General features: G+C 53.2%; 2 protein-coding genes and 1 pseudogene across 5 annotated transcripts; 1 reads left to right on the forward strand and 2 right to left on the reverse strand.

Annotated features, from left to right (window-relative positions):
• Nucleotides 1–2: 2 nt before the first annotated feature.
• LOC101590129 lies at nucleotides 3–812 on the reverse strand (annotated as a pseudogene).
• Nucleotides 813–7,326: 6,514 nt separating this feature from the next.
• Nucleotides 7,327–8,401, forward strand: Gpr62 (G protein-coupled receptor 62). Its single transcript, XM_004625258.2, has one exon. The coding sequence runs from the start codon at nucleotides 7,327–7,329 to the stop codon at nucleotides 8,395–8,397; it is 1,071 nt and encodes a 356-aa protein (XP_004625315.1). The 3' UTR covers nucleotides 8,398–8,401.
• Nucleotides 8,402–9,044: 643 nt separating this feature from the next.
• Pcbp4 (poly(rC) binding protein 4) lies at nucleotides 9,045–18,963 on the reverse strand. Of its 4 annotated transcripts, XM_023706370.1 has the most exons (15): nucleotides 18,823–18,957; nucleotides 17,307–17,393; nucleotides 16,322–16,540; nucleotides 12,553–12,697; nucleotides 12,388–12,411; nucleotides 12,262–12,294; nucleotides 11,965–12,081; nucleotides 11,601–11,732; nucleotides 11,314–11,442; nucleotides 11,036–11,110; nucleotides 10,834–10,878; nucleotides 10,694–10,757; nucleotides 10,550–10,602; nucleotides 10,294–10,463; nucleotides 9,048–9,892 (listed from the first exon to the last, which is right to left on the reverse strand). In XM_023706370.1, the coding sequence occupies exons 4-15, from the start codon at nucleotides 12,631–12,633 to the stop codon at nucleotides 9,604–9,606; spliced, it is 1,212 nt and encodes a 403-aa protein (XP_023562138.1). In that variant the 5' UTR covers nucleotides 12,634–12,697; nucleotides 16,322–16,540; nucleotides 17,307–17,393; nucleotides 18,823–18,957; the 3' UTR covers nucleotides 9,048–9,603. The 4 variants fall into 4 exon arrangements, with proteins under 4 accessions (XP_004625215.1, XP_023562138.1, XP_023562144.1 ...); XM_004625158.2 differs by lacking the exons at nucleotides 16,322–16,540; nucleotides 17,307–17,393 and having other exon boundaries at nucleotides 9,045–9,892; nucleotides 18,823–18,963; XM_023706376.1 differs by lacking the exons at nucleotides 16,322–16,540; nucleotides 17,307–17,393 and having other exon boundaries at nucleotides 9,049–9,223.

Consider the following 18,963-nt stretch of genomic DNA (forward strand, 5'->3'; position numbering starts at 1 on the left):
TTATTCCACTGAGCCATCTCCCTGGCCTTCTTTCTTTTCTTTTTCTTTCTTTCTTTCTTTTCTTTTCTTTTTTTTTTTGCCATAAATAGCTTTATTTTCACATAAGAAGCAAACTTAGCATTCCAGAAGGAGCTTACATTCATTGTAGCGCTGATCTTGGCAATGGTCTTATTGTCTGTTGGGAATTGGTATATCTGGACACCATTACTGAGCAACTCACTCATGAGCTTAACTTTATACGTCTGTAATTCAGTTTTAGAAATTGTATCTGCTTTGGCAATCACTGGTATAATATTCACCTTGCTAGCCAGGGTCTTCGTGGTTAAGAGGTGGAGTATCTTTAGAGAGTGGTCTGCGGGGGGTGAAGAAGTAGAGGCACACATGGATGCAAGAAATCATGGGAGTTGAAGAGGGAGCGCTTGGGCTTCAGTTCTTCTTGGAGATAGGCTTCAAACTGAGCACTTATGTAGTCAGCGGTGGGTTGATAGCTTTCTTCTTTATTTACTTGGTCACCAAATCCCACTCTACTCACAATGGTCAATTTTAACCAAACATTACTTTCCTGGAGTTCATATGTCTGAGCTTTAAGTTTAACATTTGGGCAAAAATGTGAGCATTCATGTTTTTCAAAATTAATATTAAACAATGTATTCATCAGTGTTGATTTTCCAGTTGAAGTCTCTTCCACACAGAGAATGTTGAGGCAAAAGCCCTGCTGAATGGCTCTATTGACAAGCTGATCAGGCAAACTCTCAAAACCAGCATGGCCACACAGTCAAGGAACGAATAGTTTCTTTTCCAGCCCCGAGCATACCACATTTGTCTTACCCCTTCAGCGTGGATGGACACTTAGGCGGATCCCACAGCATGACTGCTGAGTAGTGCTGCAGGAAGCACTGGGTGCAGGCATCTCTCCAACAGGTCACTTCCATCTCCTCCGGAGCAGTGGGTTACTGGGTCTGTGTCACTGCTTCTTCTCAGACCGCCTGTCCTTCGGAGCATGATTGCTGTTTCCTCCAGCCCCCACTAACCCTGGCGTGACTGTGACCCACAGCCTTGCCTCCTGAAGTGATAGGCATGGTGGGGGCTCGTTACTGGGACAGGACCAGGGAGATAGCTCAGTGGCATAAGCGCCTGCCTGGCAAGCACAAGGTCCTAAGTTCGATCCCTGGTACAAAAAAAAAAGGAACTTCATTACTGGGACCAGACCAACAGCTCCTCAAGGCTCTGTGGTTGGGGGCACAGCTGAGAGAGGGTTGGGTCCTACTTCACCAGGGCTGTCTACCACGATGTGCTAAACTAAACTTCAGATGAGTGCAGGTAGGTTTATTCAGTGTGAGCCCCCACTGGTCTGTACCAAAACTAGTCCACGCTTGAGCTTCCTCCAGGCTGCAGTCCTAGCACATGGCCACTCCAGCCCCACTCCAAGGCACAGATGCTCATGTGGGTTGATGTGGACTACACGCAATACACACACACACACACACACACACACACACACACACACACGGCCATTGCTGCAACATCCTGTGCTAATAATTGAGGCTCAAAAAAAAGACTCTCATTATCAACTCAGCTGACTGTCATTTGAGGACCCACCTGGTAGTTCTCTACCTACCACTGCCAGGAGAACCTGAGCCGCCTCCCCGTTGCTAAGCAGTGAATCTCTGTGCTATTACCGTTCATAGGTGACCCGCAAGAGCACACACCTAAAAAAAAAAAAAAAAAAAAAAAAAAAAAAAAAAGAGCACACACCTATGATACCACACTTGGGAGGCTGAGGAAGGACGATCACCATGAATTTGAAGCCTGCCTGGGCTACATAATGAGTTCAAGGCTAGCCTGAACTATTAGACCCTGTGTGTGTGGCGGGGGGAGAAACAAGCAGCTATCAGTGGGAACAGTTCTTCTGTCAGGAAAGGAACACCAGTTATCACCTCACGGGTTATGGTTTAGATTTAAAAGATGTCCCCAGGAAGACTTTTACGTTCAGAGGTGAGGCTTTGGAGGTTAATGGGAGAAGGGTCAACCTCATCAAGGGATTAACTCACCAATGAGTTCACAGATGAGGGGGCTGTGAGTAGGCAGGCCTAATGGAGGATGTGGATCACTGGGGGCGTGTCCTCAAAGAATGCCCTAGCCTGCTCCTCCCTGCTTCAGCCTCTGCTGTCTACTTCCTGACTGCAGTGAGGTGAGCACCTCTGTGCTACCAGGCCCTTCTGAGAGCCAACTGACTTTGACCTGAAACCAGGAGCCAGAATAAGCCCCTCCGCCCCAGAACAACTAGTTTGAAAAAACTAATTATGTTAAGGCGGGGGGAGATAGCTCAGTGGCATAAGTGCCTGTCTGGCAAGGTCCTGAGTTCGATCCCCAGTACCTCCCTCCCCTTAGAAAAATTATGTAATACATCAACTATTATCAAATTTCTATTATTATGTTTGGTGACATTCTGTATCCTTTCTTTAACCTTTTTTTTTTTTTTTCTTTTTTGGTGATACCAGAGATCAAACTCAGGACCTTGTGCTTGCTAGGCAAGCACTTATTCCTCTGAGCTATCTCCCTCTGAGGAGAGCTATCTCCCCTCTGTATCACTGCTAATGGATTTATGCTTTTTTCTTTTTTTTCCTTTTCCATATTGTACTCTCTCCAAAAATATCCTCTCCTGCTTAAGCTATGTGCATTAGGCATTTCATCCCAGGGAAGAGGAGCTGCCACACCAGGTAACCCTGTCCAGTCAGGATCCAGGCTAGGGTCACCCACTGCATTTAGCTATTGTGACTCTATAAATGCTCCTCAGTTTTTTGTTTGTTTTTTCTTAAGAACTTTGACATTTTGACATTTTGGGCCTTTTTTTTTTTTTTTTTTTTTTTTTTTTTTTTTTTTTTTTTTTTTTTGTATTGGGACTTGAACCCAGGGAGCACTGAACTACCTCCTAGCCTCCCTCCTTTTTCAAAATTTTATTTTGAGACACGTTGCCTGAGCCAAGCTTAAACTTGCAATCTCTTGCCTTGGCCTCCCAAGCAGCTGAGAATGCAGGTGTGTGCCCAGCCACATTCCTCCCATTCTGCGGAGTACCTGCGAGTTGCTTTACATAAGGTCTCTCCACTTCAGCTTGTCCACTACTTTGTCCTGATCAGATTCAGGCTCTGTATGTCTGAGAGCAGGACATGGATGATGGGCCCTGGGTGTGTTATACCAGGAGGGACGGATCCCATTCTTCTAGGTATCAGATTTGGTCCCTTCACTGAAGCGATGTCAGCAGGTTTCTCCAGGGTAAAACTACCATTTTTCCCCTTTGTGATTAACCAGTAATCTAGAGGGACATGTTGTAAACCATAAATTCCTCATTTCTCATCAACTTTCACCCATGAGCTTCAACATCCTCTGAAGCAAATCCCCTGAATCAACGTTGCAAAGATGGTTGTAAATATTAGCTACTGAGCCCCATCATTTCTTTTATATCTCTATATAATCTATATATTTACATTTGTTTTATTATTATACAATATTGATTTTTATTTCAATCAGTGGATTATAGTCCATAACTATCATGACATATCTTGATCCTCAGCTGGTCAAATTTGACCAGCAGAAGGTCCCTCTGTGTGTCCCTGTCATTTTTTTGTAAGTACCTCTATACTTTGGGCCAAAAGGAAGTATTCCAGGTTCATCTTTTTTATTTTATTTATTTATTTATTTATTTTTATTTTTTTTTGGCAGAACCGGGGAATGAACTCAGGCCCCTGCGCTTGCCAGAGAAGCACTTATTCCACTGAGCCATCTCCCCAGCCCCATCTTTTTTAAAGAATTATTTATTTATTTACTTACTGATTTGGTACAGGGTCTAACTACATAGCTCCATAGTGATCCTCCTGTCCCAGCCTTCCCAGCAGTGGGATTATAGGTGTGAGCACTCACGCCCAGTTTTGGTGGCTGGCATGGCACACCCAGGGCAGGGCCAGCATGACATGCAGTACCCAGGATCAAATTCAGGTCCCTGCACTTGCCAGGCAGATGCTTAGACCTCTAAGCGATCTTCTGAGCCCTCCATGTTCATCCAGAATCAGCCACTGGTTCCTCAGAGCTGGAAATGGTGTTTAGAATCCGATACCGGGCCTTAGAGGTAGGATAGGTGGTTAAATAATAAATGAACATCTATCTATAGCTATTTCTCCAATTCAAATCAAGCACCAGAGTTCTTCTGTTCTTCACCAGCCCCATATTTCTTCCCTTCTCAAATAGTAAGCACCTGGGTCCCCATCAATACCAATATCAAGCCAGGGAGATGGCTCAGTAGAATAAGCGCTTACCTGGCAAGCACAAGGGCCTGAGTTCAATCCCTGGTTCCAGAAAAAAAAAAAAAATTAAAAGTGTGACCAACAACAGGACAGGGTGCCATGTGGACACAGCTCTGGGAGGCAGGTGGCTCCAGCTGCGTGTTCTGGGGCTTATTCCTCCACTCTGTAAGCTTTCAGTCTTCTTATATGAATAATGGAAAACTGTGCCAAATTCCAGCACAAAAAGTCAAACCAGGCAGTTCGTGGCTGATCTCTGCCATCTGGATCTGCAGTGACGCTGGCCATGTGCCTGTGATGGGTGGGGGAGGGCACATCCTGGAGGAAGACTCAGCCAAGGTCCCCGCTCCTACATTCTAATAAGTCAGGCTCACAACTGACACATGCATAAATATGAAATGTAATGTCAGGTCAGGAAAGTGCCAGTAAGAAAACTTGAAGACTGACAGGAAGATGGAATAATGTTAAAAATGGTCGAAGAAGGCCTCTCCAGAAGGAACAGTGAGTGCAAAGATCCAGAGGAAGAAGGCACTGGCAAGAACAGGAAGATGGTTGCTGTGGCTGTGTGTGTGGCAGAAAAGGAGGAGGGTAGCAGAGATGTGGAGAGAAGGCAGATAACAGGCCACCACATAGCACAGCCGAGCTGAGGTGCCACAGGTGATGGGGAGCTCTGGGATGGGAGCAGTCATGATTCCACAGAAGTCAGGAGGGTGTGTGTGTGTGTGTGTGTGTGTGCGCGTGTCAGTCAAGATCCAGCCACTGAAACAAATTACCCAAGATATCCAGACAAGGAGAATCTGATCCAGGGGAAGAACTGAGCTATCAACAGATGATGAGACATTCCAATGGTGAGTACCGCAGGAAGCACCTCCATTATACAGGGTAGAAAGTTAATGGAAGTGTTAGGGATATAGCTCAGTGGCAAAAGTGCCTGCCTGGCAAGCACAAGGTCCCAAGTTCAATCCCAGGTACCAAAAAAAAAAAAAAAAGTTAATGGAAGGAAACACTTCTGATGAAGGCTCTAGCCAGGATCATCTTGCAAGAACCAGATCCACAGGAGACTGTTTGAAAGTCATCAGAACTGAGGGGAGAGAGGGTCTGCTATGGTGGGGGGATGGTGGTGCTGCCTGGAGTCCCAGATGGAGCAGGAGACTCTTTCCCTCCTCTATTCTCCAGTCTTCTATGTCTGCTCAATGCACACTCTCAAGGAAGCCAGGCAGGTACAGTTCTTATGGAGGAGTGCAGGGAGTGTGGATGCCCAGCGTAAGGAGCAAGCCCAGAGGAGGACAGCCTGGGCATCAGAGCCCCTTCCTCAGTAGCCTATGAGGTGAGGGGCCAGAGGAACAAAGGACACAGGGAACAGATTTAAGGGCAAACAGGCGGATGGCAGCAGAAGATGCACAGGCAGAGGCCAGGAGATCAGTTAGAGGGGTGCTTCAATGGTTCAGGTGACAGGTGGTGATGGCAGAGGCCAGGGTATTGGGGCTGTTGGTGAGAAATCACTGGATTTTGGGTTGGATTTGGGTGTAGTGTAAAGGGAGAGCTTTATCCTGAGAAGTTTGCTAATATAAAGATTCTAGGAGGAGCAGGGGGGCCAGGGAGATAGCTTAGTAGAATAAGCACTTGCCTGGCAAGCTCAAGGGTCTGGTTTCAAAAAAAAAAGAAAAAAAGGAGCAGACAGAGGAGGCTCAAGAGTCATGGTTCTGTTTTGGAAGAGAAAGTCTGAGGTGCCCGTTAGGTCAGATTCCCAAGGGAGATACTGACTCAAGCTAAAGACTCAATCCCAGGGGGGTGGCAAGATAGCTCAGTGGACTAAGTCCCTGCTTAGGCAAGCACAGGGATCATGTACTGCACCAGGCCCCAGGGCACACTGAGCCAGCCACCGAGTCCAGACGTCACGGCGCATGCCTGTAATCACAGTGCTGGGAAGGCTGAAAACAGGAGAATCACCATGAGTTCGAGCTGCGTAACGAGACCCTGTACCAAATACATCAAGGAAAACAAAAAAACAAGCAAACAAACAAAAAGACTCAATCCAGGGCTCAAAGAAGTGCTTCAGATGCATATGTAAGATATGAGGGTATAGATGGGGTTTTGCCAAGAGACTGGGTGCCACACTATAGTTACACATCTCTCCCTGAGCCAGTCACCTTGAGGCACACACTGATAGGCCAGGACTGACTTCTGTGTCTTCAGGGAAAAATGGATGGTGGAGATCTTGCTCACCCAAAGTGCAAGTCCTTTCCCCAAAAAGTTTAGGGTGCTTTTCTCATAAGGGGGCTTATTTGCTAGCAGTAAAAATGAACAACCAGCAAGTCGTAAGATTTGCTATTCCCCATCAGGTCATGGAGTACCTATTCTGTGCCAAGTCAATATTGGCCAAGCACCTACTATGTGCCATGCCCTGGGATTTTCCTTCCAAGAGAGCCACTCCTCCTGGGGCCCAGAGCATACCTAAGGGGCTTCCTGTTCCAGCTCTTCTAACCAGTTTGAGGTAACTGGTCCGCTCACTCGCTATGCACATACTTCCCACCCTAGCAAAGGCAGGACAGGATCTAGCTGGCTCTAAAAACCACTGTAATTCCCTCAGGCTCTAGGCTGGTGCTTGCTTAGCTCACCACCCTACCACCTCCAACCCCCACCCCACCCACCCCCGCACTTCCACAGCAGCGCCTCTAGCCTCCAGCTGGCAGCTGCTAGGACCCAGGGGGCTGGCACCAGGCCCTGCCCCTCCCTTGCTGGCTCCATGTGTCTTCAAAGGGCAACATCAGAGTGACAGCCAGTACCATCTCCGGCTGAGACTGAGTGGCTGGGCTGCCGCAAGAGGAGAGAGCCAGCAGGCTCCAGCTTGCACTCTCCAAGGCACACACCAAGCCCCCAAGAGAATGGCAGCCTGGGCTTCGGAGCCCCCTTCTGGGCAGCCAATGAGGTGAGGGGCCCAAAAGAGCAAGGGTTAGGTAATGGGAACAGTGGTGCTGGAGGGTCCGGTCGGCTCTCTGCATACAAGCACAGGAGAAGCCTGAGCGCGCCAATGGCCAACACCACAAGTCTGACTGCCACAGAACTCGCAGGCTCGGTGGGCTTGATCCTGGCTGTTCTCGTGGAAGTGGGGGCCCTGCTGGGCAACGGGGCACTGCTGGTCGTGGTGCTGCGCACGCCAGGACTACAAGACGCGCTCTACCTGGTGCACCTGTGCATTGTGGACCTGCTGGCGGCCGCCTCCATCATGCCCCTGGGCTTGCTGGCTGCACCTCCTCCAGGGCTGGGCCGCATGCGCCTGGGGCCCGCGCCGTGCCGCGCTGCACGCTTCCTCTCCGCGACGCTGCTGCCGGCATGCACGCTCGGCGTGGCCGCGCTCGGCCTGGCGCGCTATCGCCTCATTGCACACCCGCTGCGGCCAGGCGGGCGGCCTGCGGGGCTGGTGCTTACCGCTGTGTGGGCCGCCGCAGTACTCCTGGGCGCGCTGTCCTTGCTTGGGCCGCCGCCTGCCCCGCCGCCGGCTCCAGCGCGCTGCTCTGTCCTAGTCGGGGGCCTCGGACCCTTCCGACCACTCTGGGCGCTGCTGGCCTTCGCTCTGCCCGCGCTTCTGCTGCTCGGCGCCTACGGCAGCATCTTCTTCGTAGCGCGGCGTGCCGCCCTGCGTCCCCCACTGCCCGTGCGCGGAGCCCGGCTGCGCTCGGACTCTCTGGACAGCCGCCTCTCCTTCTTGCCGACCCTCCGGCCTCGCCTGCCCGGGGGCAAGGCGGCCCTGGCCCCAGCTCTGGCCGTGGGCCAATTTGCAGCCTGCTGGCTGCCTTATGGCTGCGCGTGTCTGGCGCCCGCGGCGCGGGCCGCAGAGGCTGAGGCGGCAGTCACCTGGGTGGCCTACTCGGCCTTTGCAGCTCATCCCTTTCTGTACGGCTTGCTGCAGCGCCCTGTGCGCTTGGCGCTGGGTCGCCTCACCCGCCGTGCTCTGCCCCAGGTCCCCAAAGCCTGGCACCCTCGGGCACTCCTGCAGCGCCTCAAGGGACCACCAGAAGGCCCTGCCCTCGGCCCTTCTCAGGCACCCCAGCAGGCTCGAGAATTGGGAGGACCGAGCCCACACCTGCCGGAAACGACTTGAGAGCTGCCTCTCCTGACTGAAGAAAGTGGGTGATACCAAAGAAGACCCATCCAGCCTCCTGCACAGGTGGCAACAGGTGCCCAGCCTGGACTTTTGGCTCTTAAACGGGAGAGTTTGTCTGCAGTCTGGCAGGCCCAGAGACTTCTTGGGAATTCTGGGTTCTGGGACAAACAAGGCACAGCTTGCGCACAACCTACTCTCCTCTCCTGAGACCTGTTTTCCCTTCTGGACTTTGCACCATCTCTGAGGGACCCTCCAGCACAGGTTGTCTGTTAAACTCATGGATAGCCCCCAAGTCTAGGGAGGACAGAAGGTGCCAGGGCCCACAGCCAAAGTGCTGGGCCAAGCAGGAAAGGGTCTGGGGTACTGCCACAGTAGGAGGAACCACTCAGAAGGACTTCCCTGGCATCTGAACCAGGAGAGGCTGGACAAAGCTACTGAAACTCTTCTATCTACTTCTGTGTCCAGAAGACAACTAGATTTGCCCAATGTTAGAAGCAGGAGGCTGGACAACCCCAAAGGGCCCCGAAACTGAGCACTGGTGTGTGGATGGGGCTGGAGCGGGAGCCAGAAATGGAGGTCCTCTGGGGCTGCCACTACACCCATTTTCCCCAGATTTTACCACCCCAACACCAGTATTTCACACCTTTCTGGTCGCTGAGAATATTTATTCAAAAACAGGGATTGAAAAAACTGTACAGAGTGTCTGCTGCTTGGGCCCCTGCCCCCCAAGCCACTCCCCCAGCCACCCAGCAGAGCCCCCTCTTTGGGTTGCCCAGCCAGTCCATTCCAGTCAAAAAGTGTTATCCATGGAAGCAGCGGGAATCTGCAGGGAGTTGGAGAGAAGCTTGGCCCCTGGCCTCCTTGATTCCCACTGGGGGGAGGGGCAGTAGGTGGGGAGCCCTAAGGGATGGAGAATACATGGATCCCCCATGGTGGGGCACTAGGGAGGCCCCTGGCTGCTCCCAGAGCTGAAGATGGGGTCCTCTGGCCTAGGGCTGCCGCAGCTCCCAAAACCCTGGGCCTAAAACTGCCCCTTTTCCAAAAGTAGGAACTCCAAAGATGGGCAAGGTAGGGGGTGTATCCATGCGTCTGGCATTAGCGGCTGCGTTTGGGACCCCAGGGTGGAGTTTCCTTGGACAGGTAGGATGTGGAGGCAGACCCTGCCGGAGGTCCTGCCTGCCCCCGCCTGTGCCTCAGCTGGCCTCAGTAGGGGGAGAATTTCTGCCGCTCAGCTTTCTTGCTCCCATTGGCTGCTGCCATCTTGGCAGTGTAGGCCGCCAAGCCCGGTGGTGGCCCTGGGGAAGCAGGTGGTAGAGCCAAGAAGGGCACAGGCTTGAGGCCGATGAAGTTGGAGAGGGAGATGGCATAGGGTGTGCCCAGCAGGCCTGGGGGAGCCGTGGGCAGGGCCGTCAGGGGCGGCGAGAAGGGGGCAGGCAGGTCTGCGGGGGCTGAGCCGGGCGTCCCCCCAGAGGTAGACTTGGCCGTCTCTAGACTGGAGAGAGGGATATAGAGGGGAGATGAAGGGGAGAGCAGGGGTGAGATGGGGGCAATGAAGGAAGATAAATGGCTTGAGATTAGCCGAAGAAAAGAGAATCACTGACAGCAATGACAGGGGTAGGTGTGCTTGGGTGAAGAGGGAAAAGGTAAACATGTGAGGAAGAAGAGAAGGAAGATACTCAGATAAGTATGGGAGGACAGGAGAAATGGGGCTGCGGGCAAAGACCCAGGGGAAAGAGACAGCAAGGGGGAAAGAGAGGATAGGGATGGAACAACAGGGGACTGGGTCGAATACCATGGAGATGTAAGAGTTTGGGGAAGCAGAGGACCAGTCCAGAGAAAAAGGTCAGTTCTCCCCTCCCCACCTGGGATCCCCTATGCCCACCCCATGCTCACCAGGCAGTGATGAGGTACTGGGCCAGGGCAATGGAGACTGGTGAGCCAGTGATGGTTATATGCCGCTCACCAGCACCCTCTGCTTGGTTCCCGATCTTGATATGTGCCCCTGACATCTGCCGGATCTCGCTGATCTTGCTGCCCTGACGCCCGATCACACAGCCAATCAGCTAGGGGAAAGGCAGAAGTTGACCCCGGGCAAGGCCCAGCACCAGCCCTCCCCTCCCACCCTCCAGCCACCATATCCTCTGCTCACGTCATTGGGAACCAGGAACTCCTGGGAGCTGGTCTGTGCACTGGGATCCAGTCCTGAGGCAGAGAAGAGGAACTGAGTGTGTTCTGGGCCTCTAAACCCCATATCCATCACAGGCCCCAGCCTCCTCCCACAGGGGCTGCTTACCTGGCACCACACTGGGTGAGGCAAAGGGGACTGCATGGCCTGAGAGCTGCTGGAGCTTGGTGACCTGTGTCAAAGAAGAGGGGTCGGGGTCAGAGGAGGTTTAGTTCAGAAAGGGAGGCTTTCAGCTACAGCTCACTCACCTCAGCAGGGGTCACAGCTCCATACTGACCCTGAACAGAAAAGCCCTATGAGACAAAGTAGGTGAAAGGGCTGTTATTGTGACAGGTCAGAGCAGGCTGACCAGGGTCACACCTCCCTCTCCACAATTTCTTCTTCTACCCCCCCTTCAACTTGGCCCCCCTTCTCCAATAATACTTCCCACCCATCCCACTGTCCACTTACCTGGTTGGCAGAAAGGAGGACAGTACCTAGGGAGAGGCTCGGATGGTATGGAATAGTGGCTCCTTTGGGTGGGGACTGGAAGGCACAAATGAGAAAGGCTCTTTTGGGACCCTCTCAGGCCCCAAATGCTCAATAGCCTCAAGTCCTCCAGCAGGACCCCCAGATAAATGCATCCCCATACTCTGGAACTCATAATTTATCCCTGCAGCACCACCCTGCCCAACCTGGTGCTTCAAGGCCTATCTCCTGCCCCCTCTTTCTCTGCCCCAGGGCAGCACCTCCAAAATAACAGCGCAGATCTGGCGCACACACAAGATGATGGCATCAGGCACCCCGGACACGGTGACAGCACGCTCTGTGGAATTAGGGAGCAGGTCCCCTGCCACCTGCACCTGGGCACCTGTAGTCTGCAAATGGAAAACAGAGGCTACTTTTGGCTACTTCGACAGCCTACAGAAGGGCTCCTGGACTTAGAGCTGTCCTAGGGACATGAAGCCATAAGCACAGGAGTCTCCCACAGCTACAGTGCAGGGAACTCCTCTGGAGGACGTCCCTCTGCCCTTACCTCTCGGATCTCCTTGATCTTGGTGCCAGCCTTCCCTATCAGTGAGCCACACTGGCTGGCAGGGATGACAAGGCGCAGAGTCACTGGAGGCCTAGAGACACTGCTACCATTTGCAGGAGCAGCACAGAGGTCCTGGGAACAGGGAGATAGTGGGTTGGCCACACGCCCCCACTCCTCTCCCACCCCTCCTCAAGCATCTGCCTGCTGAGGAATTTGGTAGGTATCCTTCCCCATACTGCTCCAAGAGAACACTACCCTGGGCTTGACCTCTCTTCCCACACCCATAGCCACAATCTGAAGTCAGCCATGCTCCCCACTTCCACCCAAGAACCACCCTTCAACTCCCAGCCTGCCAGCCCCAGACCTCATCCAGCTTGAAAGCAATCATGGAGACTGCATGGAAGACAGCGGCTGTGGAACCAGTGATGGTGGTGATGCGCTCAGGGCAGGAGCCTTCAGAGATGGTGATCCGGGCACTGCTCTGCAGGTACAGAATGAGTGCCAGGTAATAGGGTACATTCCCTACTCCCCAGGCCTCAGTCAAGACCGGAAACCACCATCCTCTCAGATACCCAGTGCTCTTCCCAAATAGAGTGGTTCAGGGATCTCTTTTGCCTCCACATCAGGTATCCTGGGCTCCTCCCACAAACTCCTTCCTCACCTGCTCCCTGATCCGCTTGACAGTTTCTCCCTTCTGTAGGAGGCAAAACATAAAATCACACTTACCCTGAGCAGGCACCACCTCCCTGGGCTGAGGGGGACATACCAACCAGAACTGGACACCTACCTTTCCAATGATGCTGCCCACCTCCTGCCAACAAGATAAGAATGGAGTGAGATGGGTATCAATGCCCCAAGCTTGGCCCCTTCCCTCACCCAGGCAGAGGTCTACCGAAGATGGACTCCTGAGATCAAACTGGCACTGGCCAGGCATCCCAACCCCCCCACTCACCTTCCCATGCATCAGCATCCGTAGTGTGAGGGTTATGCTAAGCTCTGGCTCCTCCTCCAGCCCCGCATCTGAACTGCTCATCCTGTCAGGCGGGGCTGGGGCCACAGTGGCCTGGGGGTGTGTCCACACTGTGGCCTGGCTGGCTCTGGTAGGGATAAGGAAAGGGTCAGAGAGGAACCTAGTTGCCCCCGCCCTTACATGAGGAGCCTGGCCAAGGCAAGCTAATCAAACTCCCAGAGAGAGAAAGACAGCATGGATTTTGAGTTCCAAATGTCCCTTTCATCAGTGTTCTTTGTGTGTGCCTCATTAGCTGTGTAATCCTGGACAGGTCACTTAACCCTTCTGGGCCCAGCTTCACACATCAGGAAAAGTGATACTGATTCTTATCTACCCTTAAATCTGGACAATTTAAGAAGAAAGTGCAAGGCCAGGCATAGTGATCCATGCCTGTGATCCCTGCACTTGGGAGGCTGAAACAGGAGGATCATTGTGAGTTTGAGACTAGCCTGGGCTACAAAGTGAGCTCAAGGCCAGCCTAAACTACACAGCCAGACCCTGTCTCAAAAAAGCTAAAATAGTTCAATCCCCAGTTCCGCAAAAAAAAAAAAAAAAAAAAAAAAAGCTAAAATAAAATAAAATTAAGCACATACATAGTGGGGACCCGGCTTCCCTGTCATTTCCTTCCTTTCCTATATGGGGAGGGCTGTGGTATATATAGCTCAGTGGGAAAGTTCTCATCTACCATGTACAAGATCCTGGATTTAACCCCAACACCAACCAATCAATCAATCAATCAATCAATCAAAGAAATAACTAGGAGACCTATAGGAGGACAGAAAGGACAACCTTATCCTTGATTTCTTGAAAGAGAAGCCCCCTGTGGACTGGGCCCTAAACATGGAGTTAAGTCTTAAAGATTACTCCGAACAAGAGCCTCGCTGTCTTAAGGGCGGAGGATCAGAGGAAGCTGGAATAGCCATGGGAGGTCTTAAGGGGAAGATAGCAAGAAAGTTGGAGAGGCTGTAGATAGAGCCCTCTTGCCCCAGCCTTCCCCCTGCCTCCAGAGCCTGGGCCCATCTACTAGAGATCACCTGAGCAGAGGCTGCGCATGGACAGCTCTGAGCAGGGCACATTCAGCACTAGGCTGGGGGTGGAAGAAGGGGTTCAGAAGCCGTGTTTTCTTAGCTTCCCTATGTGCCCTTCTGAGAATGGCCCTGGCACAGGAGGTGAGAAGCATCCAGGCTGGCCACACTCCCCACATGGATACTTTCTCCTGTACCAGAAACAAACCCTGTGTCCAGGGTCTCGATTTCTTTACTCATACAATAAAGAGGATATGGTCCATCTCTGTCTCCTTGAGACTGAGCAATGGGCAAGGAAGGGATTCAGTGGGCTGCAGGAATGTCAAGGCCATTAACTGCTAGAGGAAGGCAGAGCCTGAGATTAGCTACTGGGATTAGCTCAGCCTCTAACCCTCCCCACAAGACCCTTTTTTCGTGCCCCAACTTAATCTTGAATCTTAATCCTGCTTGGAAATCCTTCTTCAGCGGCTGTCTCCCACCAAGGCTCAGCCTTGCTGGGGAGCTCACTGGCAGCCCAGAACTCAAGGAGGATAGAGAGTGGGACCAGCTGGTGCCAAATCCAAAACTAAAGCCTAACCCTGAAAATTCTTTTTCCCTTAGGGGTTAGGGATGGGTGGGAACCAAGGATGCATAAACTGTTTTTGGAGCACATGGGAGCCGCTGAGTCTCTTCTCCCTCAGACCCTCATTCTGTCCTGGCATGGAGCTCTCTCCAGTGCCCACTTCGAAATGCTCCTTGCTAGTCAGGGCTTGGAATGGAAGGGGAAAGGGTGTTACAGCCTGAGTGACCAGTGCACATGTAGTCTCCATTTCCCCACCCCTACAATGGGGATGCCAACCCTGCTCCTCCTTCGAGTTCTGCAATTAGCTCTCCACAGGGTGGAGAGCAGCAGTAGATGAAGGAACTGTGCTCTCTGGCATCCCAGCCAACCTCTGGCGCTGGCTGCCCTTGCTAACATTCCCCTGGCGGCCTGCACTTCCCCCCATCAAAGCACTTGTGATGACGCGCTTGGTTTCTGCCTCCCTGGACAGCCAAGCCTGGGAGCCCTTAGAGCAGGAGCCAAGGCTGCCAGCTTCTGTCTGGGTCCAGTGGGCTCAGCTCAGAGCCAGGCCAGAGAAGGTGCTGAAACATACTGGTAACTGAGCAAGTTGAGTTCACCATGTAGAGTGGAAACCTGATACCCAGAGAGGGTCTATAACCAGGCCAAGGTCACAGAGAGAAAAGGCACAGAAGAAAGGTTTGGTCCTTCTTGCTAATTCATGGCTGACCAAGGCCTCACCTGGTCCCCTCCCTGGCTGCTTCTGTCTGGGTCTCTTCCTGGAGGAGGACCTTTTCAAAGGCAGCCATAGGCTTTGGTCATCTAAGAGACCCTTTCCTGGCTAGTGAACGTGGGTCCTGCTGCGAAGGGCTAGCAGCATGTCCAAAGCCATGGTGTTAAACTCTAGAATTTTGTGAAGGTATAGGGACCCCATTGGGATAGTAATCAGTGCAAGTCCTGACATTGTTCCCATACCACCTAGTCACCTCTTGTGGCCCCAGGAAAGACAGGGTGGCAGCAAGGGGAGGAGAGGGATACATGGCCAGAACTGGAACTCCCACCTGAGTCCCAGCGAAAAGGACACCTGAGTCTGCAACAGAGGCCTTAACTGCCTCAAAATCAGGGTGTGACCTTGATCTAGGCCTCCTCTGATCTGGACCTTGCCTCACCCACTTCATACATGTTTAGGGGTTGAGGATGGGAGAAGGTTGCTGGTCTTTGTGTCCTTCCTGTTCTGAAAGATCCTCAAATTCTTTCCTGTCTCAGGGAGAGAACAAAGGGTCCTGACTCACATCTCAAAATTATTCTGGTAAGGCCCTAAAAATAAGCAGCCCCATTAGGCACTACTGGCTCCCCTGTCCTCACTGGGGCTCTAGAGAGTTCTGTCCAGTCTGATGGGCGTTAGGTCTCTGGGGGGCCACCCTCATGGCAGCCACACATCATGCCACACTGACCTCCAGCTCACCTTTGGTCAGCAGGGCTCCCTGGCAGAACACACCAAGCTCAGACCAAGGTCTTACCTCAGGAGTCCCTTCTGCTCTCCAGATCCCCTCCCCAGACCCTCCAGTGCCCACTTCTTCAGTCCCTGGCTTCCTGCCACTCAGGCTGGAGGGCGCAGGGCGGGGGTGGGGGTAGAATGACAGCTGTGTAAGCGATGGCGGCTGCCCCCTTCCTGCCCCTCCTCCCCAGCTGTCTCTCTCCCATGACAGCTGCCCAATCAAAGGACTAGGGGCTTAGCCAGCTCCCTCCACAGGCAGGGATCAAGTGTCCACCCTGGCTTTGTTCTGGAGTAAGAACAATCCAGGGGAGGGGAGGGCTCCTGGGGCCAGGCAACTCAAGAAGACTGGCCCGCCCCTTGGGGGATTCCCTCCATTCTGCTGGCTGGAGTGTCTGGACCAGTAAGGGCCTATGGACCCACCTGGGCTAGGAAGAGAGCTCCATCTCCCTCAGCACTCCCAGCTCCCAACCTAGCGGCGTCTTTCTATTCTCACTCCAAAAGCAGCCATGCTGGCCACACCCAGTGATGCTAGGGAATAGCTCTGAGCATCAGGCAAGGCAGGGCGTGGCAGAAGTGTAGAGAGCAGAGGTGGGTAGCAGCCCTGAGGGCTCTTCACTCCCCTACCTTTCCCCCTACTACAAGGACACAGACCTGGCTCATCAGCAAGGATGCAGGATCTGCCCTAGCATCCTCAGAGCCATGGACCAGCCTCGGTTTTCAGCCTCCCATCATGACCCATCACATCTAACTTTGGATGGAGGAGGCTTAGGAGGAGACTGCAGGAGAGCAGCCTAGGCTGTACAAATTCCAGCCTCTGGTTTCTTGAGTCAGGTATGTCTTACAGCCAGAGTGGCCAGCAGGGAAGGGGGCCTGGAAAAGGAAGTCCTGATAAGTTTGCAGATACTGGACATGCTATAGCATTCTCCTCATCATGCTATACCATCTCCTTCATCATCAAGAGAAACCCAGATAAGCTAGGCCCAGGTCCAGACAGGGACACAGGAGAAAGGCCACACCCTCATGGTGCAGCACAAGTCCATAGTATCTTTTCCTTGTCTCACCCAAATTGAGAAAAGGTCTCTAGCATCTATTCTCCCTCCTTAAGACTGTGCTTACTCTATTGCTCAACATCAATGGCTCCCTAGTTCCCAGGGAATAAAGCTTGATCTCTATGAACTGGGATCAGGTCCCTTCATGAGCCTGACCCTGCCAGCTTCTCCTGTCTGACTCCATCCCATCTCTCAAACATACCAGGCTCCAAAAACAGGCCAGGCACCTCGAGGCCTCTGGGCTGGTGATCCCAGCTTGAAATACCCATACTCCTCACATTGTCACAATCTTTCTCAAATGCCATCTCTTCCACAGAGCCATCCCCAACCTTCCAAATCAGATGTAATCACTGGATGTGCGTCTGCACATCCCAGTGACATGGCCACACAACTCAGAAGAATTCCCAATGGGAATTTCTGAGCCTGTTTTCTCACTACACACAGTGCTTCTGGAGAATACGAGATTTAAGGGTAGGCTTAGGGTGAGGGAAAAGAATTAGGGCTCATAGGCCTAGGGGCTGTAGGCACCATTAGGCTCAGAGTCCTGGGATTAAGGAACTAACCACATGGGCAGAGTCAGAACCTACCTATACAAGATTCCCAGCTCCTTCCAAAGCACCTGCAGCCCCTGTTCCTGCTGTTTTTCCAGGTCTAGAGGCTCCCTGGGAATGTGGCTGGGGTGAGGAATAGGAGCTGGTGTGAGACTTCTGGGAGGCCAAATGGGCTTCCTGAGGGGCACAGAGGCTGGAGAAAGCCTCAGAGTATGGGGCAGGTTTTACAGAGCTAGGCAGGGTTCAGCCTATCACAGCTAGGAAAGCCTCAGCAATTGAGAGGGGAACCTGAGACCCAGTGGAAGTTGTTTGTAGGATTGCACCAGAGACAACCGGCAGACTGGGATAACCCAAGGTCCACCTGTGCAGCATAGCTCCTTCTTCAATCTTTCTTCAAGAGGTCAGTGCCACTGGACAGTGGAGATGGAGGCTGCAGAGGGGGCAGTGAAGGGGCTGGGAAGGTGGATAGAGCCTGTATGGGGACACAGGGTGGGGCTTGCAGCCTCCACAGGCCTGGGCTGCCAGGGTGTGTGGGCTGCCTGGTCCCAGCCCCCCACCCTGAGCATGCAAGGAGAACAATCCCCTTGTGTTTGGGCAGCCTGAGCCTGCATGCTGATGAAGGCTGGGGGTGGGGGCTGGGATGGGGGCCTCCTTGGAAGTTGAGGGGGTTCCAGGACCTAGAAGGGTTAGATCTTCAGCTGGGGGAACAACAGGGTCTCAGGTGCCATCCATGAGGGTGACCCCAAGCAACAGGGCCAAAGCTCAGTTCTTGGGGCGTGCCTGGGGTCTAAGAGCCCTTTGTAGGGGAAGGAGACCAGGGGGACACATTTCCTGTTGGTCCAGCATGTAGGTGACCATCCTGGGCTTGGTGGGGACACAAAGTCCCACATGCTAGAAGGCCCAAGATGCATCCCTTTGAAGACCACTCTCCTGGGTACTGGGGTGGGGTGGGGCCCTGGGTGCCACAGGTCTCAAGATGGCGGGCCTGGGACAGGGGAGTGAGGAGGTGGCCACCTCCCTCTTCTGGACTGGCAGGCACAAGGGTCAGGCTGGAGTAGCACAGCCCCCTCTTCCACCTCCCAGGACTCAATGAAGAGCATAGGTACTAAGATGATGAAGATGGGCAAGAAGGACCACTCTGCACCCCAACTGTGGTCTCCATACACCCTTGGCCTGGAGGTGTGTGTCTGGCTCCTCCAGACACTGCAGAGAATGGGAAGGGGTGTGTGCCAGCCAGAAGCTGCAGGAGGATGGCAGAGGGAGCAGAACCCGAATCCAGGGCAGAAAGTGAGAAAGGAGCAGGGTCAAAGGACAGAAATGGGGGGGGCGTCAAAGCTGGTAACTAAGGTCCTGGAAACCCCTCCCCTGTCCGGGGGCTTCTCTGGTAGACTAGGGGCCCCCAGCAATGCAGGCCGCAGCCTCTCAGGACAGGAATGTGTTCCTCTCACTGCCTCCCAGGGTCCTAAACTGTGCACCGGGGCGCGGACTCCCCGCCCCCAGCCGAACCCCCAAACTTCACGGCCCGCTGCGCCCCGCCCGGCCGGCGCCCTACCTCGCTGGGGCTGTCCTGCGACGGCGGCGAGGCGGCTGGGCCGCTCAGTCCCACATTGTCCCCGGGAGAGGCGGCCGCTCACAACTGCGAGTGACATCAGCTGCGAACAATGAGGGGTTTGACAGGCGCGGAGCCCGGCCG

This window comes from Octodon degus, unplaced genomic scaffold (genome assembly GCF_000260255.1).
Source record: "Octodon degus isolate 3935 unplaced genomic scaffold, OctDeg1.0 scaffold00008, whole genome shotgun sequence".
NCBI lineage: Eukaryota > Metazoa > Chordata > Mammalia > Rodentia > Octodontidae > Octodon > Octodon degus.